General features: G+C 40.2%; 1 protein-coding gene across 1 annotated transcript in view; it reads right to left on the bottom strand.

The window, feature by feature from the left end:
• Positions 1–24,790, bottom strand: part of cfap61 (cilia and flagella associated protein 61) — a 236,030-nt gene that overhangs the window by 108,265 nt on the left and 102,975 nt on the right. The window contains exons 13-16 of the mRNA XM_060831159.1: positions 23,533–23,659; positions 17,015–17,092; positions 12,465–12,671; positions 11,746–11,880 (exon numbers count right to left, since the gene is read on the bottom strand). Coding sequence (XP_060687142.1) covers positions 11,746–11,880; positions 12,465–12,671; positions 17,015–17,092; positions 23,533–23,659 — 547 coding nt within the window. The remainder of the gene's footprint in view (positions 1–11,745; positions 11,881–12,464; positions 12,672–17,014; positions 17,093–23,532; positions 23,660–24,790) is intronic.

The following is a 24,790-nucleotide window of genomic DNA, read 5'->3' as shown; positions in this document are numbered from 1 at the left end:
TCAAATCATAGAATCGCTACAGCATGGAAGCAGACCATTCAGCCCATCAAGTGCACACTGACCCTATGAAGAGCATCGCTCTGAACCATTCCCCATGGCTAATCTACTGATCTTGCACATCTTTGGACTGTGGGAGGAAACCCACACAGACAAAGGGAGAACGTGAAAATTCCACACAATCCCCCCGAGGGTGGTTTCAAACCTGGGTCCCTGGCACTGTGAGGCAGCAGTGCTGACCACAGAGCCACCATACTGCCCTATTAAGGCATTTTAGTTCTCAACCCAATTGCAAATGAGAACAGTTTCTCCCTATCTACTCTGTTCAGCCTCCTCATGACGTTAAACAGCTCGACCAAAACTGTTCTTAATATCATCTTCTCAAAAGAGAACAGCACTAGCTTTGTTGATCTAACACAGTAACTGAATTCCTTCATTTCTGGAACTAGTTGTACAAATATTTTCTGCAACTTCTCCAATGTCTTCTAATGTTTCTGATGGACAGCGCCCAAACTTTGACTCAATATACCAGTTGAAGCCAAGTCAGTGTTTTATAATGGTTTACAGTGCTCTATGCCTCCACTTACCAAGCACAGGATTTCTTATTATTGTATTTGTTTTCTCAAACATCATTTTGTGCATATATACCTCCTGATCATTTTGCTTCTGCATCTTATTTAGACTGATACATTTTTAAGTGTTGCAAGGAATCATCAATGGCTCCCAAACAGCAATTACTCAGCAATAGTCTTTTTACTGATGCTCATCTTGGATTCTGCCAGGTCCTGACTTTATTGCAAGCTTGTTACAAATATGGACAGAAGAGGTGAATTCCAGAGCTGATGTGGAGAAACTGCCCTTGACACCAGTCGACATCTGACTGAGAATGGTATTAAGAAACCTGAGCCAAATTGGAGCCAAACAGAATCAGGGAAAACTCTTCATTGGTTGAAGCCATACATGGCTGAGAGGAAGGTCATAGTGAATATTGGAGGACAATCATGTCAGTCCCAGAAAATCTCTTCAGGAATTCCTCAAGATTGTGTACTAGGCCCAATAATCTTCAGCTGCTTTATCTATGACATTCACTCCATCATAAGTTCAGAAGTTTTACAGATGTTTTATGGATTACTGTATAATTTGTCTGCATCATGTATGACTTCTTGGACACTGAAACAATCATGTCGATATGCAGTAAGACCTAGACAAAAGCCAAGCTTGGGCTGATGGATGGCAAATAATATTTATACCATACAATGACCATCTCAAACAAGAAGGAATCTAACTAATATCTCTCAATATTAAGTGGCTTACTATCATCAAATAATCATCCCCATTATTAATATTCTGGGGGGTTACCATTGACTAGAAAATAAATTGTACCAGCCATATAAATACTGATTAAAAGAGTATATTTGAGGCTTGGAATTCTGTGGTGAGCAACTCATCTCTTGACTCACCAAAGCCTGTCCAGCATTTACATGGCACAAAGTCAGGACTGAGATGGAATACTCCTCATTTGCCTGAACAGATGCAGTTCCACAGACACTCAAAAAGCTTGACACCACCTCGCCAAAGAATCCCACTCGATCAGCTCTCCATCCGCTATATTCAACATTCACTCCTGTCATCACTGATGCACTATAGCAGCAGTACATAACATGCACTGAAGCAAATCACCAAGGTGATATCATCAGCAGTTCCTTTCAAATCAGCAACACCTACAAACCAAGAAGGACAAGGGCAGCAGATGCATGGGAGCACCATCACCAGTAAGTTGTCCTCCAAGCCACATTCCATCCTTCCTTGGAACTAAATTGCTATTCTTTGACTGACATTAGATCAAAATCTCGGAACTTCCACCTACATAAGATAGGCTGCAGAGGTTCAAGAAGCTGGCTCACCACCTACTGAAACAGAATTAATATTTTTTTTCTATTTGATGCTATTTTGATATATAAGAATAAATCAGAACACACTATGCTGCTGGCACTATAACAATTTTCACTTTATGCTTTATTTTCTAAGTCTTGCTTCCATCTTGGCACTCTCAGTTACTCTCAGGGAAATCAAGTTTTGTACATGCATAATGATGTTTACATACAGAAATCAATAATATCACACTAAATTTATCGAATTAAACTTTATGCCTATCATACAAAATTCCTTTGCACTTTTAATGCTGATGTGCTTCATAAATTTGCATTGTAATTTATATTATCCCTCATATTTATCAAAAGTATAGTCATTTGTAATTTTAACATGTTGCTTCTGAATAATAAAAAAAAATGACACTTCAGCATTTCTTTCCCCATGGACAATTTAAACAAAATACAATAGATTGAGGAATAGAATATGGCGATTTCAAGCACCCTGAAGAGCTCACCTGTCATGCTTCAGTAATCACTGTTCCATGCAAGGCATACAGTAATTGACCTCAGAGAGTTTAGGATTAGGTGGTTTAGCCTCACAGCACACCTTATTTCAAGGGCCCATTAGCACAACGTACTGAGCATGGCACTCAAAGAAGAAATCAGATTGGATTACTGATAAGATCTGAATGATCTTGTTTTGGTTTTACAAAATTCCCCTTTATTCCTTGCTTTGTGCATCATTCAATTTATTTAGACTTTCTATAGGTGTTTGTACACTTTTCAATTCATTCACACTCTCTCCTTTGGTTAATTCCTTCTGAGAACTATGCATTCTTTCAAAACTATATTTAAAAGGTAACTATCAGCCCTTCTTAAAACTGATTCTAATAATCAAAAAATTTAAAACCATATTATGAAGAGAATATATTCAATGAGAGTACATAATATGTTACTGCAATGACAAGGGTATCATGCCTGAGCCATTAGATGTGTCCATTTTTCAGGTGGTATGCAACTGACTAAAGGCCCCAAAATGAAGTCACTGACTCTGTGCTACCTGTCATACTGATGTCATTAACTATAATTAAAGGAATCTGTGATTGGGAGGTGAGGATAAGGGACATTAAGTGGGGACTCAGAGAAGAAATCAACGATCAGTGGTGGGAATAAAAGATATCACAACCAGAAAGGGTCTTGAAGGGCAATGAGAGGAAAGCCACAATTAACAAGAAGCTGCAATTTATAGAGAAAGGTAAGAGAGAGACTGGGATCAGAAGAGGTGAAAGAGAAACCACAACTGGTAGGGCTTAAGGGGGAAAAAGAGTTCAAAATTGGGGGGGTGAGAAACCATGACTGGGAGGTGAAGTGACAGAGAGTCCACCATTCATCAATGGTGGGGTGTACAAAGTTAAAAATCACACAACACCAGGTTATAGTCCAACAGGTTTATTTGGAAGCATAGCTTTTGGAGCACCGTTCCTTCATCAGGTGGTTGTAGGGTATAAGATTCTAAGACATAGAATGTATAGCAAAAGTTTATAGTGTGATGGAACTGAAATTATATATTGAAAAAGACCTGGATTATTTGGTAAGTCTCTCATCTTTTCGAATGACCATGTTGGTTTCAATTCTTTCATATATAAATCCCAGAATTTTTTTTTAAAGTTACATTCTCAAGTGAACTTTAACAATAGGTGACATGTTAGCCCAGATGATGCAACGAAAGTATGAGGTGACCCATGTGAGGGTAGGCAAAAGTGAGGACTGCAGATGCTGGAAACCAGAGTTTAGATCAGAGTGGTGCTGGAAAAGCACAGCAGGTCAGGCAGCATCTGAGGAGCAGGAAAATTGACATTTTGGGCAAAAGCCCTTCATCAGGAATAGAGGCAGGAAGCCTCCAGGGTGGAGAGATAAATGGGGGGGGGGGGAAGGGAAGCTGAGAAGAAGGTAGCAAAGACTGCAACAGGTGAATGGGAGTAGGGATGGAGGTGATAGGTCAGAGAGGAAGGTGGGGGAAGGTAGCAAAGAGTACAATAGGTGAATAGGGTTGGGGATGGAGGTGATAGGTCAGAGGAAAGGGTGGAGCGGATAGGTGGGAAGGGAGATTGGCAGGTAGGACAAGTCATGAGGACAGTGCTGAGCTGGAAGTTGGAACTGGGGTAAGGTGGCAGGAGTGGGAATGAGGAAACTGGTGAAGTCCACTTTGATGCCCTGGGTTGAAGTGTTCTGAGGCGGAAGATAAGGCGTTCTTCCTCCAGGCGTTGGGTGGTGAGGGAGCGGTGGTGGAGGAGGCCCAGGACCTGCATGTCCATGGCAGAGTGGGAGGGTGGGGTTGATTAGTGCGGGTGTCCCGGAGATGTTCCCTGAAGCGCTCTGTGAGGAGGCCTCCAGTTTCCCCAATGTAGAGGAGACTGCATCAGGAGCAACGGATACAATAAATGACATTGGTGGATGTGCAGATGAAACTTTGATGGATGTGGAAGGCTCCTTTGGGGCCTTGGATGGTGGTGAGGGAAGAGGTGTGCGGTGGCGGGGGAGGGGTGTCAGGATGGGAGGGTGGTTTGTTGGGGAGTGTGGACCTGACCAGGTAGTCACGGAGGGAACGGCTTTTGCGGAAAGGGGTGGGGAGGGAAATATATCCCTGGTGGTGGGGTCCGTTTGGTGGTGGCGGAAATGTCGGCGGATGATATGGTTAATGCGAAGGTTGGTAGGGTGGAAAGTGAGGACCGGGGGTTCTGTCCTTGTTATGGTTGGAGGGGTGGGGTTTGAGGGCAGAGGTGCAGGTGATGAGATGAGATGCGTTGGAGGGCATCTTCAACCATGTGAGAAGGAAAATTGTGATCTCTAAAAAAGGAGGCCATCTGGTGTGTTCTGTGGTTGAACTGGTCCTCCTGGGAGCAGATACGGCGGAGGCGGAGGAATTGGGAGTACGGGATAGCATTTTTGCAGGAGGTGGGGTGGGATGAGGTGTCATCCACGTAGATTAGATTAGATTATTTACGGTGTGGAAACAGGCCCTTCGGCCCAACAAGTCCCGCCGAAGCGCAACCCACCCAGACCCATTCCCCTACACCTAACACTACGGGCAATTTAGCATGGCCAATTTGCCTAACCTGCACATCTTTGGACTGCGGAAGGAAATCGGAGCACCTGGAGGAAACCCATGCAGACACGGGGAGAATGTGCAAACTCCACACAGTCAGTCACCTGAGGTGGGAATTGAACCCGGGTCTCTGGCGCTGTGAGGCAGCAGTGCTAACCACTGTGCCACTGTGCTGTCCACTGTAACTGTGGGAGTTGGTGAGTTTGTAATAAAATGTCAATGTCAAGTCGGTCATCATTAATGGAGATGGAGAGGTCCAGGAAGGGGCAAGAGATGTCAGAGATGGCCCAGGTGAATTTAAGGTCGGGGTGGAATGTGTTGGTGAAGTTGATGAACTGCTCAACCTCCTTGCACAAGCACGAGGTGGCGCTGATGCAGTCATCAATGTAGAGGAGGAAGAGGTGGGGAGTGGTGCCAGTGTAACTATGGAAGATGGACTATTCTCCGTAGCCGACAAAGAGACAGGCATAGCTGGGAGCCATACGGGTGCCCATGGCTACCCCTTTGGTCTGGAGGAAGTGGGACGATTTGAAGGAGAAATTGTTAAGGGTGAGGACCAGTTCAGCCAAATGAATTTCACCTGCACATCCACCAATGTCATTTATTGTATCCGTTGCTCCCGATGCAGTCTCCTCTACATTGGGGAGACTGGACACCTCCTCGCAGAGCGCTTCAAGGAACATCTCCAGGACACCCGCACTAATCAACCCCACCCTCCCACTCTGCCATGGACATGCAGGTCCTGGGTCTCCTCCACCACCGCTCCCTCACCACCCGATGCCTGGTGGAAGCACACCTCATCTTCCACCTTGGAACACTGCAACCCCAGGGCATCAAAGCAGACTTCACCAGTTTCCTCATTTCCGCTCCCCCCACCTTAGCCCAGTTCCAACCTTCCAGCTCAGCACTGTCCTCATGACCTGTCCTACCTACCAATCTCCCTTTCCACCTATCCGCTTCACCCTCTCCTCTGACCCATCACCTCCATCCCCACCCCTATTCACCTATTGTACTCTTTGCTACCTTCTCCTCAGCACCCCTCCCCCACTCTGTTTATCTCTCCACTCTGGAGGCTTCCTGCCTCTATTCCTGATGAAGGGCTTTTGCCCCAAATGTCGATTTTCCTGCTCCTCAGATGCTGCCAGACCTGCTGTGCTTTTCCAGCACCACTCTGATCTAAGCCCCATGCGAGGGTGTCTATGCCCCAATGGTCAGACTGATTCTACTTCTAAAAAAGGGATTTACAGGATCTTACATGGATTCATGCAGTTTTTGAGTAAAATAAATATAAATTCACCCCACAAACTTTTATGCGTGTGTGTGCGTGTGTGTGCATGTGGGTGTGTATATGGGTAGGGGTATGAGTGTCTTTGAGAGAGTGTGTGTGAGTGTAAAGGTGTATAAGTCTGTGAGATGGTGTGCATGTAGGTGTGAGTGTGGGTGTGTATGTGTGAGCATATGAGAGAGGGTCTGTGTGAGTGTATAGGTCTATAGAAGTGTGTGTGTGAGTGAGAGAGAGAGACAGAGAAAGAATAATGTAGTGGGGTCACCTGTAGTGTGACATGAACCGAAGGTCCCGGTTCAGGTCATCCCCCAAGGGTACCGAGCTTGGCTATCAGCCTCTGCTCAGCCACTTTGTGTTGTTGCCTGTCCCAAAGTCCACCTTGGAGGACGGTCACCCAAAAGTCAATGTCCCAGACTGCTGAAGTGTTCTCTGATTGGGAGGGAACACTCCTGTCTATTGATTGCTGTGCGGTGCAATTGGCAAGAAAGACTAAGAAAGCAAAGTCAAGATTGGTTAAGTGGTAGAGAGAGAAATGGGCACTGAAATAATGTCAGAATCTTATAGGGGTCAGAGTGATGTGGACTACATTGAGATTTGTGGCAAAATTGGACTGGAAGTCTGGGAGGTTGATCTTGACATCCAGAGCATCTTGCTTCATCCTTTATGCTTTTTATAAGCAGCATGATGACTTCCTCGCTAGTCAGCAGTGAGTTGACAATTGATAGCGTATAAATGCCTTATTAATATTCAGTTTTCTATCTTAGCAAATAAGCCAAACAAGCTCAATGTTGAGAAACAGCAACATGGAAATCAGAGTAGGTATCTGATGCTTGCTTCATTAGACCTTCATATCAGTCAGTGGGCAATGACATCTCAAGGCATACTCCATTGGCACCAGTCACATGCATACTACACCTATGGATTTTGGCATCTGACATATGTCAGTCTCCAAGAACCCTCATGATCAATCCTTGATCCACTTACTGGAAGCTACTGCACCTCAGGCTACAGCTATCATTGTAATGCTGCAGCAAGAACATTGTACTTAGGGTCAGGCGTCCAGCTCATGAACTGGATCAGACTGTACCTCTTTCCTGTGTGCTTGTTCTTTTGGCGGACACTCACTTTGAACCTTCTTTGATGCTCACAGCATTCCTGCTTGCACTGCCTTGCTTTGCCTTTTGCACTTTGTCTGTTCAGCCAAAGATACCAGGCTCACATTGGTTCAGTCTTGCCTTAATGTTTCGTGTAGACTCAAAGGAAGGAAGCTTGCCATGGTTGTCAGCGAATCTCAGTCATATCAATGATGATAGCCTTCACTCAGGGGGTCTGCTTTGGTAAGTCAAGGACAGCCTCTGTTATCAGTCCAAAAGTTTAGAAATGGTCAGTCAGTCACTGAGTATTGATGGAGTTCTTAAAGGAAAGACTGAGAAGATGGCAGGATCAGATTAGTATGGTCCAGCTTTCACCATTGCTTTGGGCACTGGAATAATGTCAGAATCTTAAAGGGGTCTGAGTGATGTGGACTACATTGAGATTTGTGGCAAAACTGGACTGGAGTCAGGATGCTTTCTGCAAAAAAAAGCCGGAGGAGCTGATGCTGACAGTCCACCACCTGTCCAGACTCTTTTTGACCAAGTGGGGACTGTTTTCTTCCTGGAATGAGAGAGAGGCAGGATTACGGGATACACAAGTGGATAGTACAGCTGTTACTTTCCATGCAGGTGGGAAAGTGTCCCAAATCGAGAAGATTACTGCTGAAGGCATTCAGGATCAGTACTGATGGGAGTTGGGATTGGTGACAGCAAGTAAAGGGAGACTTTGCAGGTATTGGTGCGAGTGGTCGAGCATGGTAAGGTGGGGCTGGAATTGGATGTAACAGACAGCTTGGAGTGGGAATGGTAACCAATAAAGCAATAAATTGACAATCTACCACAAAGAAATGACAAGAAAAACACTAAGATTTGTGGGTGGAAAATTCCTCCAAAAGTTCAACACTACTTACACTTAACCAATAGAAGTAATATTCCAACCTATATTACTAATGATTAAGAATAGCTACATGAACAGCAGGTTTTAGATTCAGAGAAACAGTAGCCTCCATCCTTTGTCCAGAAGCTGGTATGCAAGGTTAGGCCTACACTATTTCAAAATGGCACTAAGTTAGTTGTCTGCACTTCCATAGAGGTAAAGGTGTCTCGTAGTTTTTAGGTGGAGTGTTAGCAGCAGAATCCAATAAAGCTGCTAAACATTGGATTAATATCAAAGAAAAGCTTCCATGATATTGCATAATTAAGTCTGTAAGCTGTGTAGTCACACCTATCACATTCTGTGATTGGTACAGATTTTGGTGACTGGCCTGACATCACAGCCAGCAATCCTCTTCTAAGGCAAGTACAAGGCTCTATGCCCTTTGGCTCTGAAGTCAGGGAAGTTCTTCCATTATGGAAATGCATCCCACTCTCACATCTCCGTCCAGCTCAAACTATACTCTGTGGGTTTGGTAGCTGAATTAGCCTAAACAGCTAGAGTAAGGTGCACAAATAAAGGTACAATTCTTATATTCACTGCAGTAGTTCATGGTGGGCTAACTCCTTGCTTTGGCCCATGTTTGATGCATGGTGGTGACCCTCAGTCTATATAACCACTTGCCTCTCTCTAACAGACAATGATCTTATGGTTCCTTATGGACTATGGCTAATTACTTCACCTTAACTCATTTCAATCCATGGTCCATCCAGTTCATATTCTAACTAATATGATCTAATTGTAAGCTGGTGCACTGGAATGGAGAAGAATGCATTTCCAAGCTCCATATTGTGTTTATGCAGAATGTGGTCTTTTTAAATGAGGGGTTCCACTGAGATGCTCTAGCATTCAGGCACATTACATGCAAGTTCTTCCTACAAAAGCTGTTAGTGAATTAGATAAAGGCTAAAAATTCAGGAATGTCTGTCAAGTGATGCAACAGTAGTTGAAATAAAAGTTGTGATAGTGTTAAACCGGAGGAAGAGGTTTTAATGTTACACACTGAAAGAAAGGCAATGACACAATACTGTAAAGTCTGAAGTAAGTGTATCTTTTAACTGGTATAAAAGATTATGTGTGCAATGGCACTTTTAGCGTGAAAAATGTTACATTTATTTGATATAAACTAATAACAAAAATAGATAAAATTATATTATGACTAATTGTTTCAATTAGTTGTATAAGACACACAATCCTGATGATATATTTTTAAATATAATGGCTATAATAAACTACTGCATAATTACAAGATTTATTCATTCATTTACTCTTTCATATGTGCTCTGCCTGAAAACACATCTTTAGCATATTGTCTGCAGACATTTCATCCTGAGTTGTTTTCTTGGTAATTTCTGACAGTAATATTTTTGGCTATTGTCTTCTCTCAGGGACAGGGTAAAGATACAGATCCCAAGTCTACCTCAGCCTAAACATGAACCAAACCCACAGTGGTGTTGTTCTGAACTACACAGTAACCATCCAACTAACTAAGCTAATTGTCCCTCAGATTACAGGTTAAAAGGCCTTAAAATAATCATGCAATATTCAAAGGATGGGGTCTTTAAAAAAGCTTTGATTTCCTGAAAAACCTCTGTAAAAAAAGCACAATGTCCATTATTTTAAGCATCAATTTGTCAAAGCTCTAGTGAGTTGTAATGAGAGTTGTCAGTGTTCCAAGAGCCCTTTGCCTGCTATTACCATCCCCTTCTCAAGAGGTGTAACTAACTGTTGGTTCTTAGTAGTTAGGAAGTGGAGCATCTTCATTCTGACTTTTTGCATATTTTTAAATATAATTTGTCATATCATGTTCAGAAATATGTTTGTGTCTCACAGACCAAGTCTGACATGACTTGTTGAATTCAATAAACATCACATGCACACAATTACTATCACCTTTCTAAATTTTCAGCAAGAATTAAGTATCTACAACTCCCATTTTAAAAAGAGAAAAATAAGCTCAAGACGTTCAGTTAAACCTGTTGCTTTTTTTGGACTAGTCTGTTCTTGTCATGCTATTATATAAACTATGATTGTGTTCTACAATATGATCTAATCTTTAAATAAAAACAGGTTATCACTTAGACAGGAATTCAATAAAGTAACCCAGTTTATTGATCAAGTTAATTCTAAAGATCTTTCTAACGAATGGAGAATGACTTAGAATTATGACTATGAGCATGTGTAATCCTATCTAGGGTATAGATTTTTACAACTTGATGCCTGAAAAAATCAGAGAATCAAGCAATTGACATTGAAATGCAAACAAAAAATCATGGCACAGTTAAAGCAGCACTGCTGCATTTTTTCCCTGGAGTATGGATGAAAATGCAGTATGAATGAAAATGCCAAATTGCACTAAAATTTCCATGATATTTTAAGTTTAATAGGCTTTATTGATGACACTAGAAGTTAGTGGTAGCATACTTGCAGCTATTCAACAAGGAATGTATATAATTAATTACAAATTACAAGTGTACTTATAATAACCCTGTATTTAAAATTTACTCAGATTAAAATTTCCAGAGCCCTAATATCAATATTTATGACCATGGCTATATGTCAAGAAGTAAGCTTTAAACAAGGGCTAGGCAGCAGGAGAAGACAAAAAAAAAGCAAACAACTCATTAAATTCTATCTGAAGCTACAAAATTACAGATAATGGAAACTAACAACAAAATGTTCCACATCTTCTACAATAAATGTAGTGTCAGCAAGGCTCACAGTTGGTAGCACTCTCACTTGAGTCACTAGGTTCCTAGTTCAAGTTCAACTACAGGGCTTGAGCACAAAAGAATCAAGGCTGTCACTCCAGTGCAGTTTTGAGGGAGGACTACATTACTGGAGGTGTTTGATGTTGAAAGAGATGATAAATAAAATATCATCTGCCTGCTTTGGTGAATGCAATGTATGTCACAGCATTTTTTTCAAAGAAGAGTAATGGAATTAGCCCTAGTGCTCTGGTCAATTTCAATCCTTCAATCAGCATCATAAAATCAGATTATCTGATCTTTATATTCCTGCTGTTCATATGATTTTATTTTGCATGAATTGACTGCCACTTTTTTTGGCATTAGAGTAGTTCACTACAATTCAAATTTATATAATTAGCTGTAAAGCATTTTAGACCTCTGGTGGTCATGAAAAGGATTTTGAGGCATTTAGTTGCCATGAAAAGCACTATATAAAGATGGCCGTTTTTCTCTAATGGTCCTTGTCCCAACGGCCATTAATGCAATATTAGAAGTTAAATATAAAAATATTTCTGAATGATTTAAATAAGAACACAGAGATTGTATGCCAGATGGCCTTTCAGTAGCCTCCATAAAAAAGTTTATAGATTCTGGAATATCTCCTTCTTTTTGCTAAAACATTCAATAGAAGCAAAATCTTCATAAGCATACAACAACTTGAAACTGATTGGCCCATTGCATCTTCCTGTTACCATTCTTTTCACCCACCTTATTCTGGGTGATTCGCTTCGATGGAGCATTAATGCCAAGTTGTTCCAATGGATAGATAATCTGTCGTCTCCGGCGCACAGGAACTAGGCAATTAAGGGCTGATGTGAGGGAATGAGCAAATGGACTGGTTATCTGAAAGAGAATGAAATTATTGTTACTTTCAGGAAGTAATATTAAAATAGTAGATTCTTAATTAATCTGAAATAAATTGTGCGAAACTCAGGGAAGTTTAAGCCGAAAAGTTCAAACTATCAATGAAGCTTAGGAATGGGTTTCCTCTTACAGGTTAGTACCAATAAGCCTAAATATGAATCATAAGTAATCATATTGTTGTATCTATGGAAATTGTAAAAAAGCAAATGAAAAGTTTTATTATTCTAACAATGTATGAGAATTACCAAACAAAAGATTTGTCTGTTTAATAAACATCAGCCATATTTAGTTTAAAAATCATCAGAAACATCTTTCATTTAGGTACATTTAATTTTGTACTAAGTCAATATTTAAAACCATAATCAACTACAAAGATCCATGTACAAATTTGTGCATAATAAATCATGCAGTTCATAAATGCACATTCTTGACATTTTGCTGACAATTTCTGTACATATAGTTAACAATAAAATATATATTTTAACAAATTAAGGTGTACATATAATACATTTAAAACTGGAATACTGCAATATCTGATAAATGTAACAACAATTTTGTTTTACCTTATCAAGTAATAATCTTGGGTAAACAGGGTAGTACAGGCATGACTTAAAAGTAATCCGAAGTATTTCTTTGAGAAAATGTCTGGTATAGTGATGGAAAATTGGGTTCAAAGCAAAGTGATAGAGGTGCCCATGTTCTTCACGTTGGTGATGGTCGAAGTAGATAAAGTTTTCGATGTTATAATGCGAACGAATATATTCAATTTGCTAGGAGAATAAAATTCACACTGAACATAAGAAAGAATATCTAAACCAGTGCAGAAATAAGGAACATTTTTAAATTGAATGATAACAATTTAATGTTTGAGAGAAGATTTGAAATGCGTCTACTGAGAGATTGTCTGCATGAAATGCACCATTACTAGCACTGAGACAAAGAAAGGCCATAGAGCAAAGCCTCACAAAAATTAGCTTTATGATAGATGCACTGCACTTTCTCCATGAAAGTTAGCTCATTCTTCTAACACATATTGAAACCATATGTGATGTTAATTTCCTAATGCAAAATGGCACACAATAGAGTTACTTCAAAATGTTTTGAATTTACAACACAAAAATAGACCAATACGCGATACATGTCTGTGCACTACATGAGCTACTTTTCACCTTGCTTCATCTAATGTTCTCAGCCATTCCTTCCAGTCCATTCTCTTTCATGTGCTTATCTAGCTTCCTCTTAAATGCATCAATGTGATTTGCGCAATAACCATATTTGTACCATTCTCTGCATAATGAAGCTTATAGAGTCATAGAGTGATAGAGATATGCAGCACGGAAACAGACCCTTCGATCCAACTCGCCCATGCCGACCTGATATCCCAACTAAATCCAGTCCCACCTGCCAGCTCCTGGTCCATATCCTGAATTTCTTGTTGGTTTACTGGTGACAGTTATGTATTTATGGTCCCTGGTTTTAGTCTTTCCCATAACATGTTTTCCACATGTAGACTTTATCAAAACCTTTCTTGGTTTTAGAGGCCACTACTTGGTCACCTCTCAGCCATCAATTTTGAAGAAAGAAGAACCCAAGTGCAGTCAATCTATCTTAGTAATTTTGACATTATCCTTGGAAACCTTCTGTACATCTTGTTATTATCTCAGGCGATAACGCTGGACAAATTAAATTGTAGAGGAAAACTTGGCTTGATAGATTGCAAATTTAATTTTGCAGTTGGTTAATGTGGTGGTTAGACACTCAACATATTCATAACAGGTTGTCAATGTTCTTTAACAAAAGCATCCAAATACATAAACAAAAAAAAGAAATGAAGTTTTATATATTAAATACACAGGTCACTCTGCTGTAATGCGCATTTCATTAATGCGAATTTGCTGTAACACAATTGACAAATTGGGAACCCTGTTTCTAAAGAGCAAACTTTTAAAATGTGTGCTGGCTGAAATGTAACTACATCACCAACACTTTAAGCACTGTTTCTAAAGTGCGATTTTTCTATAATGCGGGGTTGCACAATAATGCAACCATCACATTACAGAAGTGCTACCTGTATGTGACAGAGTCATACAGCATCGAAAGAGACTCATCGGTCAAACTCATCCTGGCTGACCATGTTCCCAAAGTAAACTAGTCCCACCACCTGCATTTGGCCCATATCCCTCCAAACCATTTCTATTCATGTACTTGAGCAAATGTCTTTTCAATGCTGTAATTGTTCCCACATCCTCCACTTCCTCTGGCAGTTCATTCTACATACAAACCACTCTCTGTGTAAAAATGTCGTTTATAAATCTTTCTCCTCTCACCTTAAAAATATGCCCCCTAGCTTTGAACTCCCACACTTTCGGGAAACCTTTGTTATTCATCTTGTCTATGTCCGTCATGAGTCTATAAACCTCAGTAAGGTCACCCCTCAACCTCCTATGCTCCAGTGAAAAAAGCCTAATCAGCCTATTTTATAACTCAAGCCCTCCTAGCAACATCCTGATAATTTTTTTCTGAACCCTCTCCAGTTTAATAATATCTTTGCTCTAATAGGGCAACAAAGAACTGCGGTCTTAACACAAACAGCAAAATGAAAAAATAAAATTCAACCTTTTTCCCATGAATATCCTTCCAAGATACTGAAACCCAGTGAAATGTTGCTCCTAATCTAACTCTTTTCAGTTTTTATTCCTCCTGAGCTAGTTGTATACAGAGTTTTTCCAGTCCTGAACTTAAACATTTTTTCAGCTTTGACAGGTTGAAACTTCTGCACAAATGTTTATAGCTTAGACACTGCAAAACCTAACCTGGCCTTCTGTGAGTATGGAACTGTTCTTCTGAATTGAAACCTGATTCTAAACTAAACTCAAAATACTTGAGGGCCCTGTCCTATCTCTGCCTTAAAAATATTCAAGGACTTTGCTTCAATCATCTTTTCAGGCAGAGGGATCCAAAGGCTCACGATCTTCTAAGAGAAAAACACATTACTTTATTTAAATAGGCAATCCATGATTTTTAAATAGTGACCTCTAATTCCAGATTTTTCCTTAAGAAGAACTATTCTTTCCATGTCCATCCTGTCAAGACTCTTTAAGATTTTCTATGTTTCAACTAATTTGCTCTCACTCTTTTAAACTCCAGTGGATGCTAATTTAGCCGCTACAACCTGTCCTCATAAGACAAGCCCTCATTTCAGGTCAAATAACCCTTCTCTGAACTGCCCACAAAGTGTTTATATCCTTCCTCAAATATGGTGACCAATATTTTGCATGTACCCAGATCCCTTAGAACTCTGCAATCTTTTACCAGTTAATGTACTTTTCGTTCTTCAGGCCAAAATGAACAGTTTCACATTTCCATTGGCCACATATTTTCCCAATCAATAAACCTATCAATATCTTTACATAACCTTCTTATGTGCCCTTCACAATCTATTTTCCTATCTATCCTGTATTGTCAGCAAATTTTGCAATCATATCTTCTTCTTCTGATCCTTCATCTAAATCATTTATATAAATTGTAAACCGTTAACATCCAGCACTGATCTCCATAGTACACCACAGAAAAAAGACGTATTTATATTTACTTTCTGCTTCCTGTTAGCCAGCTAATCTTCTAACCATTCCAAAATGCTACCATGTACACTATAAGCCTGTATTTTTCTAATACCTAATTGACCTGCCATTGGAATTTGATAAGCTATTCGTAAAACTTTGCTATGATTCAAATTTTGCAGTTATAATTCATATTTATTGCATGTGTAATACATTGTCAATTATATCCCCATTCTGCACATTTACTAACATCTTCCTGATATGTACGATACAACAATATATTTGAGGTAGTATGTGACAATTTTAATAATGCTTATGCATAGGATTGATGTTAAACTGGTGGAATTCACCCTCAATTGTCGATCCCACTTGATTTTCCATTCCCCTAATGTCAACGGAATGGAAACTGGAAGGGCTGACTCTCCTGTTCCACAGATGCTGCCTGACCAGCACCACACGTTTCAACTCTGATCTCCAGCATCTGCAGTCCCCACTGTCTCCTAGATCCCAGATCATCTACCATAGCCTCGTAGCCATCCCAAAATGTTAAAATCAGCTAAAGTCAACTTTAAATTGTGTACTCAGGCTTTTGATGCAATGGCTAATATAAAATATTGCAAGTCATACATGCAAAATGCATGCCACATTAGTTTAAAAATTGACAACACCAACAACAGAAATTGCTGGTAAAGCTCAGATCTGGCAGCATCTGTGAAGAGCTCTGAGGAACGGTCACTCGACCCAAAAAGTTAACTCTGATTTCTCTTCACAGATGCTGCCAGACCTGTTGATGCTTTTTCAGCAATTTCTGCTTTTGTTTCTGATTTACAGTATCCGCAGTTCTTTCGGTTTTTATTTAGTTTAAACGTTGGCCTGTCATTTCCATAATCCAAAGTCTATTCATTGAAATGAATTTGGACATTGTCAATATATTTGCACCCATGTACTTCCATGATTATTAGTAGTGCAATAATGGTTGGGTTTCCTTCAATGTATGTCCTGATTATGCCGAAATGGTAACTTTCCATAAATATTATGATACCCACTGGATTTCGAAACATTTGTGTCAGCTCAATGTCCCATCATGTAATAGGGAAGTAAGGATAAGGAGTAGAATAATTCAAATTGCATCCAATTGAGAATGGCAGTGGGTTAAAAATTGCACATTGGACAGTTTAGTTTTTTTTTGATAATTACATGTGCTTTGATTCCTAAGTGACTAAACGGTGGATTTATTTCTGTAGTCACTTTGTTCAGAGATGTTATTACACACCTCTGGAGCAGACAGGACTTGAAGCCAGGTCTCCTGGCCCAGAGGTAGGAACAATACTCCGTGCTGTTTAAAAAAAGACATTGGATAATTGAAAGAGATATTTTCTAATCAACCTCTTCAGACATCCCAGGGGTAGATGGGACTTGAACCCAGGCCTCCTGGCTCAGAGGTAGGGACACTCCCACTGCACCATAAGAACCCCATTAGAAAGTTTTTTTAAAAAAATCAGGTAATAAGTGTTTCTAGCAAAATTTGTATAAAGTAATAAATTAATTGATACCTCTTCATTCCTGATGATAGCAATTCCCACAATTTCTTGTAAAACCTCAGCAACAATTGCCTGAATTGGAGTTCCATCCTAGTAAAAATAAAATGGAGAATGGCTAACATCTGTAAGTAAATCACTCTGTAAGTAAACTGAAAACATAGTAGAACTTTTGGATCACAAATTCAAACATTGGGGCCAGCACAATTCTTTGTGATAGATTGAATAAAAGTTGTTTCTTAAAAAACATAGGTTGTAGAATCATAGAAATTTATAGTTCAGGAGACCATTCAGCCCATTGTGTCTGTGCTGGTCTAAGGAAGGATCACTGGACCCGAAACATTAATTCTGATTTCTCTACACAGATGCTACAAGACCTGATATGCTTCTCCAGTAATCTGTATTGTGTCTTTACTGGCTGCTGAAAGAGCTACCCAGCTAGTCCCATCCTCCAGCCCTATCTCTAAGTTAATCACTTTCAATAATCAGCACTCATGAAATCTCGTATGGAATCCACCTTGAATACTCTTCCAGGCAGCACATTCCCAATACTAACAACTCTTTGAGTAAAGAAATTTCTCCTCACCTCACTTCTGGATCTCTTTCTGACAATCTTAATATTGTGACCCCTAGTTACTGACATACTAAGTAATATTCTTCTTTATCTTATCAACATTGTTCTTAATTTTGAACATCTCAATACGATAACCTCTTAATTGTCTCTGCTCCAAGGAGGATAAGCCCACTTTATCTAATCTTTCCTTGTATCCGAAATTCCTCCTTCCTAGTTTCATTCTACTAAATTTCCTTTGAACTCTCTCTACACGGCTTTAAAATCCTTCCTTAAATAATGTGCTGAGATTGAACACAGTACTAAAAATGTAATCTTCGATTTGTACAGGTGTCGCATTATGTCCTTGCATTTCTAAAATCTACGCCTCTATTAATAAACCAAAGGGCTCTGTAGCATACTTAATAACCATTTCAATTTGTCAGACTATCTTCAGAAAATTATGCACTTGAACCATGAGGTCTCTCTGCTCCAGTATCAATTCAGATCTTCTTTGGTTTAATTGATGAAAATCGATTGGAAGCAGAGCCTAGAGGGGAATACAGTACAGCAACAATGGCAGGAGTTTCTGGGTGTAATTAAGGATACAGTACAGAGGTTCATCCCAAAGAAAAGAAGGATTATCTGGGGGTGGATTAGTCAGCCATGGCTGACAAAAGAAATCAGGAAATTTATCAAAGAAAAAGAGAGAGCCTATAAAGTGGCCAAGAGTACTGGAAAATCAGAAGATTGGGAAGACTACAAAAACACACAGAGGATAACAAAGAGAGAAATGAGGAAGGAGAGGATCAAATAATAATATCTGTAAACTCCCACTTCATCTCAAGTGTGTCACGGAAGTAGGCAGAAGAATGACTGTTGGTTTTCCAAGGAAGTCACCAACACTGAGGATGCAAAAGATTAGGTTACTTATAGTGTGGAAACAAGCCCTTCAGCCCAACAAGTCCACACCGACCCTCCGCAGAGCAACCCACCCAGACCCATTCCCCTACATTTACCCCTTCACCTAACACTACGGGCAATTTAGCATGGCCAATTCACCTAACCTGCACATTTTTGGACCGTGGGAGGAAACCGGAGCACCCGGAGGAAACCCACACAGACACAGACAGTTGCCTGAGGCGGGAATTGAACCTGGGTCTCTGGTGTTGTGAGGCAGCAGTGCTAACCACTGTGCTACCATTCCACCCATTAATGGAGATGATGCATCAACTCAGATATTGAAACTTTATTGATGTTATTGGCATATTATTTGAGTTCTATTTATAATTGGATGATGACTATTCATTGAGGCTTAACTGTGCTTATAAGTGTAGGAGCAGGATGAAAGAAGGGTTGTTGATTACAATGTGCTACTATATAAATATGAAACTTGTAAATGTAAAGATTAGCTGCACCACCTGGCTACATGAATTCTAATTTGAGAATAAGGGATGGTTGCCTAATGGCAAAGGTTAGAACTTTTTTCTTCTTTTCGACATAAAACAAAATCTTAGTAGCCATTGTTGAAAATGCCAGAAAGTAAATGGAAGTTGTCATGGTATAATTATTTTTCATGTGTTGAAATTTGAACAAACTGACTCATGAAAGAGGTTGGTATATGAACCAATGAAAAAAGTAAGATATGTAATTGGTGCCTTTGCTCGTTAAGCAAAGAAAAATGAGAAGAAAGGCATTTTCTGAGAAGAATTCCAATGTCTGGAATCTCAAACAGACTTCCTGGATTAAGAACTACATGAAAAATGACTATTAAACACCTTTGAGACTTGGCCAGAATTTAAGTCTTTTGGAAAATGGATGATGAGTTCATATGTCCAAAGTATGTCATGGACTTTGAATAAAATATGCACAACATTGACAATATTGACTTGATGGTAAGCGCTAGCGATTAAGGTTTCCAGATTATGCTAGAATTCCTTATATGGACAGACAGGTCCAAACTATCATTCACTTTGCTGAGAAAGATATTATTGAACCAGATATCTGTTGCCTTAAAAGAGTTCTTTGGGAACCATCAGTCCTTTCAACCTTCATGGAACAAATGTGGCATTTTGCTGTGCTCAAGTAATACAGTACTCAATGATTACCATGTTTCAGAACATTCCATATATTAGATATGCATCAATGTAATGGAAGGATCAAAAGCAAGCAGAATAGTGATGAAACTGTATGCAGCAAACACAGTTATGTCTGCAGAAAAAGAAATCGGAAAAATAGCAATGGGACTATGTTCCAGAAAAACCAAAGGAACGTTAATAAATGCTTCATATATAATAATGTAAGTATCATGTGGCTAATTGTGCAGATGGAGGAAACAGAGACATTGAAATGACTTATCTAGAAAATTGCTTGTAAGAAGAGAGCACTGCAGCTCAACGGTTAGCACTGTTACCTCACAATACTGGGGACCTGGGTTCAGTTCTAGCCTCAGATGACCGTTTGGGGCTTGCACATTCTCCCTATGTCTGTGTGTGTTTCCTCACATAGATGTGCAGATTAGGTGGATTAGCCATGGGAAACATGGGATAGAGGGGTGGGTCTAGGTGGAATGCTCTTCGGATGGTCAGTGTGGACTTGATGGGCTGAATGGCCTACTTCCATACTGTAGGGATTCTAAGCGGACATGTCTGCATCTACTTCAGCAGTATGTGATATAAATTTATAAAATGTTATTCTGATTTATTAATCATCAACACAAGTTTAAGGAACACAAAAATACTATTGATGACAACCCATTGAGGATACTCATGAAAGAGCTAATTCCGTGTAAAGTATCTTGTGGAAGCTAGCATATAAACATTGAAACTACATAAGTAGTTTCTAGTGAAATACCGATGCTGTTGAGTAAACCTTCACAAAGAAAGATGGAAATGAAACTTGGCATGGAATATAATGAGCAGAATTATTCAGGTGGCAGGCTTTACCACCCCACCACTGAAAAAGCAAGTGTGATTTTGTTGGGAAGCATTAGTCAGTTAGAGGTAAGAATTTGATCACTCATTCACAAAAAAAAAAGTCCTGCCCCAGAAAGATGCCAGCCAATTTGATGAAAGGAAGCCTGGGATGGGTATTGCAAAGCAACTCAGTAAAGTCATAGAAGGCTACAGCACAGAAAAAGGTCCTTCAGCCCATTTAGTCTGCACCAGTTAAAAACAACTAGCCAACTATTCTAATCCCATCATCCAGCACTTGGCCTGTAGCCTTATGTGCCTGGTGCACATAGAGTCATATAGCATGGAAACAGACCCTTCAGTCCAACTTGTCCATGCCAATCAGACATCTCAATCGAATCTGATCTCATTTGGCCCATAGCCCTCTAAACCTTCTTATTCAAACACCCATCCCTAAGCCTTTATCTAAATACTTCTTAAATATTTTGAGGCTATTTGCTTCTACCCGTCTTACAGGTAGTGAGTTCCAGATTACCATCAGCCTCTGAGTTAAAAAGATTTTCCTCACCTGCCCTCTAAATCTCCTACCCCTTATCTTAAATCAACTGGCCCCCTGGTCAATGAACTCTCCACAAAACTGAACAGTTTCCTTCCTGTCAGCCCCTCACAGTTGTATGTATTTCACTCATGTCCTCCCATCAATCTCCTCTGTTTACCCAATTTCTCTTCACAGCTAAAACTCTCTAGCCCAGGCAACATCCTGGTAAATCTCCTCTGTAAGCTCTCTAATGCAATCACTTCACTCCTATAACGTGGATTCCAGATCTACACACTCTATTCTAACCATTGCCGAAACAATTTTCTGCAGTTCCAGCATAATGTCTTTGCTCTTAAACTATTTGCCTCGACTAATAAAGGCAGTTATCCCTTGGTGACAGTGAAGCTCAGGAAGGTAAACTTTTGTTGGTAAATCCTGAAGAAGTTAGAAGGCAACAATGCTCTGGAAACAAATGGATTTTGGGTGCCCCTTTGTGCAATTATCACCCTCTCCTTCTCAAGGATCATGATCCTGGTGCCCCTTTGGTTGTTGCTGCCCAAGGCCTGGAGCTAAAGCCTGAGTGAATAAAATTCATAGTAAAAAGCTCACCCAGTGTTCACTTCTCCTATATTGTTGCTCTGAACACAGAAGTGCTAACTCTGGAACACACCCAAGTTATGTGTCCTTGCTGTGCTAGGCAAGTTTATTTGATTATTACTTCCACTGTTTGCTCAATTGAAGCTCTATACCAATCCACACTTTTTCAATATTGGCTACTGCAGCTTATATTGACATCCTGCATCACTGATTTGTTTTAGCTGACAATACTTTTAAACCACATTGTTCATGGTAGCCTATTCTTAAATTAGAGGACCTGGCAACATTACATCATCTGCCCAATTCACAAGGTTTAATTACTTCCTGTGACTTTCCAGCATGATCTCATTCCACTTACCTGGAGACCTTAGGTAATATCTAGTTATGGTGCAACTCCCAGTTACTATCACCACCATATTACAATTCTTTATATCTTTCAGTCTTTTCAATGGACGGGTACAATTCTGCTCTGTTAGTTCCAACTTAAAACTGATTATTGAAACTGTTCTTTGACACCAAGTTGCATCAGTTCATTGCTAGCCCAGAAGAGTGGGTAGGATAAGAAAGTAATGATGGCAGAAGGAAACGTGGAACTGAGGACCAGACTGTGCAATTCCATCTTGAAATGTTGCCATGTCCGCAGTACCCGACATGTTGTCTTATGTCCCAGGGGTCAAAATTGCCCTGCAATTCTTCCAGGGGTGCAAATGGCTGTTTTCAAGAGCTGCAAAAGCCAGGGATATTGGCCACAAGCATCACAGCAATCAGAGCTGAGGTTTGAACAACCTATTTCCACTTCTGTGGAAGTCACAGGCGGTTACACCAATTAGAAATGCTAAGAAGAGGATGAGTTATGAATTTAAATTGCCATAGCATTTCAATTGGTAAAATTCAGTTTTCAATCATGTAAGGAACACTTATTTGCACAACTTTCTGTCCTGTTATTTTAGTTGTTGGTTGGCAAGTCACCTTTATACATATGAAGGATGGCAAGACATAAATTGATTAAATTAGATTCCCTACAGTGTGGAAATAGGCCCTCCGGCCCAACCAATCCACACTGACCCTCCGAAGAGACAACAGACAATAGACAATAGGTGCAGGAGTAGGCCATTCAGCCCTTCGAGCCTGCACCGCCATTCAGTATGATCATCGCTGATCCACCCACCCAGACCCATTTCCCTCTGACTAATGCATCTAACACTACGGGCAATTTAGCATAGCCAATTCACCTAGCCTGCACATGTTTGGACTGTGGGAGGAAACCAGAGCACCCAGAGGAAACCCACGCAGACACAAGGAGAATATGCAAACTCCACACAGAAAGTCGCCTGAGGCTGGAACCAAACCTGGGATCCTGGTGTGATGAGGCAGCAGTGCTAACTACTGAGCCACCGTGCTGCCCATAAACACAAACACACCAAGCAGGCGCCCACTGGGAACTGAACCTCGGATCTCCTGTCTACTAAACTGGTGCTTTGATGTTTGAAAAGAAATATCTCATTGTTTGTAGGATTAGTTTGTTTTAGGCAATAGAGATGGGGGCACATAAAAGGGGAAATTACTTGTGAATTTGGGTGTTGGACTGGGGTAGTGTGTTTTGTTTGCCTGATGGGTGAACTGATGAACTGATGAAATCTAAATGAACCTTGCAATAACATGGGCATCTTGATCAGCAATGTAAACTACCCCTCGTGCATTGGTTGCATTATGTTCTGGCCCTCCCCAGAATCATCTGAAAAGCTCAATGTTTATCATGTTCATCCTTCAGTTCAGAACCTTGTAGAATGGAAAGGAGATACAATCTTCACCATTCTTCATTACAGTCACACTCAATTGCATAAACTCAAGATAAACATAACAAACTGTCCTGCTTAATATATTAAACAATTTACAGGGAACTCAACAACATAAGCCAAACTAATCAAATACTCACTGGGTCTCTGCGAGATTGATTGTAAATATGCAAGGTATTTAAAATACTGAACTCCAGATGAAGGTCTTTTACAAGTCTTTCAATTCCTGCAGTGTCATTTTGTGTTGCGAGTCGTACCACAAAGGATCTGGGGAACAAAAAATTTACAATTTCTAAGTATTTGTTGATTAAGATACAAGAAAAGACAATCATGTTACTTTACCCTACCAGTTACACATTAATTGGATCAATAAATATTTTTTAGCTGTCACCTCTTTCTCTTATGGCTTTAATGTTTAATTTTTGCCCTGCAATAGCTTGAGAAGACATTTGAGATATCATGTTGCGGCTATACAAGGCATTGGTGAGGTCACTTCTAGAATACTGCATACAATTCTGGTCACCCTGCTCTGGGACGGTTGTTGTTAAACTTGAGATGGTATAGATGCTGCCGAGTTTGCGTTCTAAGGAGATGCTGGATTGGTTGGGAGGCGAAAGTAAGGACTGCAGATGCTGGAGATCAGAGTCAAGATTAGTGTGGTGCTTGAAAAGCACAGCAGGTCAGGCAGCATTCAAGGAGCAGGAATATTGATGTTTTGGGCAGAAGCCCTTCATCAGGAATATCCTGATGTCGGCTATCCTGCTCCATGGATTGGTTGGGACTCTTTTCACCTGGAGCATCAGAGGCTGTGGTGTGACCTTATCGAGGTTTATAAAATCACAAGGTGCAGAGATAGGATGAATAGCCAAGGAATTTTTTTCAAAGGTAGAGGAGTTCAAAACTAGAGGGCATACATTTAAAGTGAGAGAGGAAAGATTTAAAAGGGACCTGAGGGGTAACGTTTTACACAGAGAGTGGTGTGTGTATAGAATGAGCTGTCAGAAGAAATGCTGGAGGCTGGTACAATTACAACATTTGAAAGGCAACGGATGGGTATATGAATAGAAAGAGTTTACAGGGATATGGGCCAAATGCTGGCAAATGGCACTAAATTAACTTAGAATAGCTGGTCGGCCTGGACAAGATGCTGTTTCTATGCTGTACATATCTATGTCTCTATGACTCCAAGTGTGAGACAACGACAATCTTCAATAGGTCTAGCTATATAAACACCATGGCTTTTAAAGTAGGTCAGAGGCTGGTAATTCTGCAGTAAGTGGAATGAGCTACCAGAGGAAGTGGTGGAGGCGAGTACCTGAATAGGAAGGGTTTAGAGGGATATGGGCCAATCACTGGCAAATGGAACTAGATCAGTACAGGATATCTGGTCGGCATGGA

This window comes from Hemiscyllium ocellatum, chromosome 10 (assembly GCF_020745735.1).
Source record: "Hemiscyllium ocellatum isolate sHemOce1 chromosome 10, sHemOce1.pat.X.cur, whole genome shotgun sequence".
Lineage (NCBI taxonomy): Eukaryota > Metazoa > Chordata > Chondrichthyes > Orectolobiformes > Hemiscylliidae > Hemiscyllium > Hemiscyllium ocellatum.
Note: the sequence above shows the minus strand (reverse complement) of the source record. Positions and strands in the feature narration are given on the sequence as shown.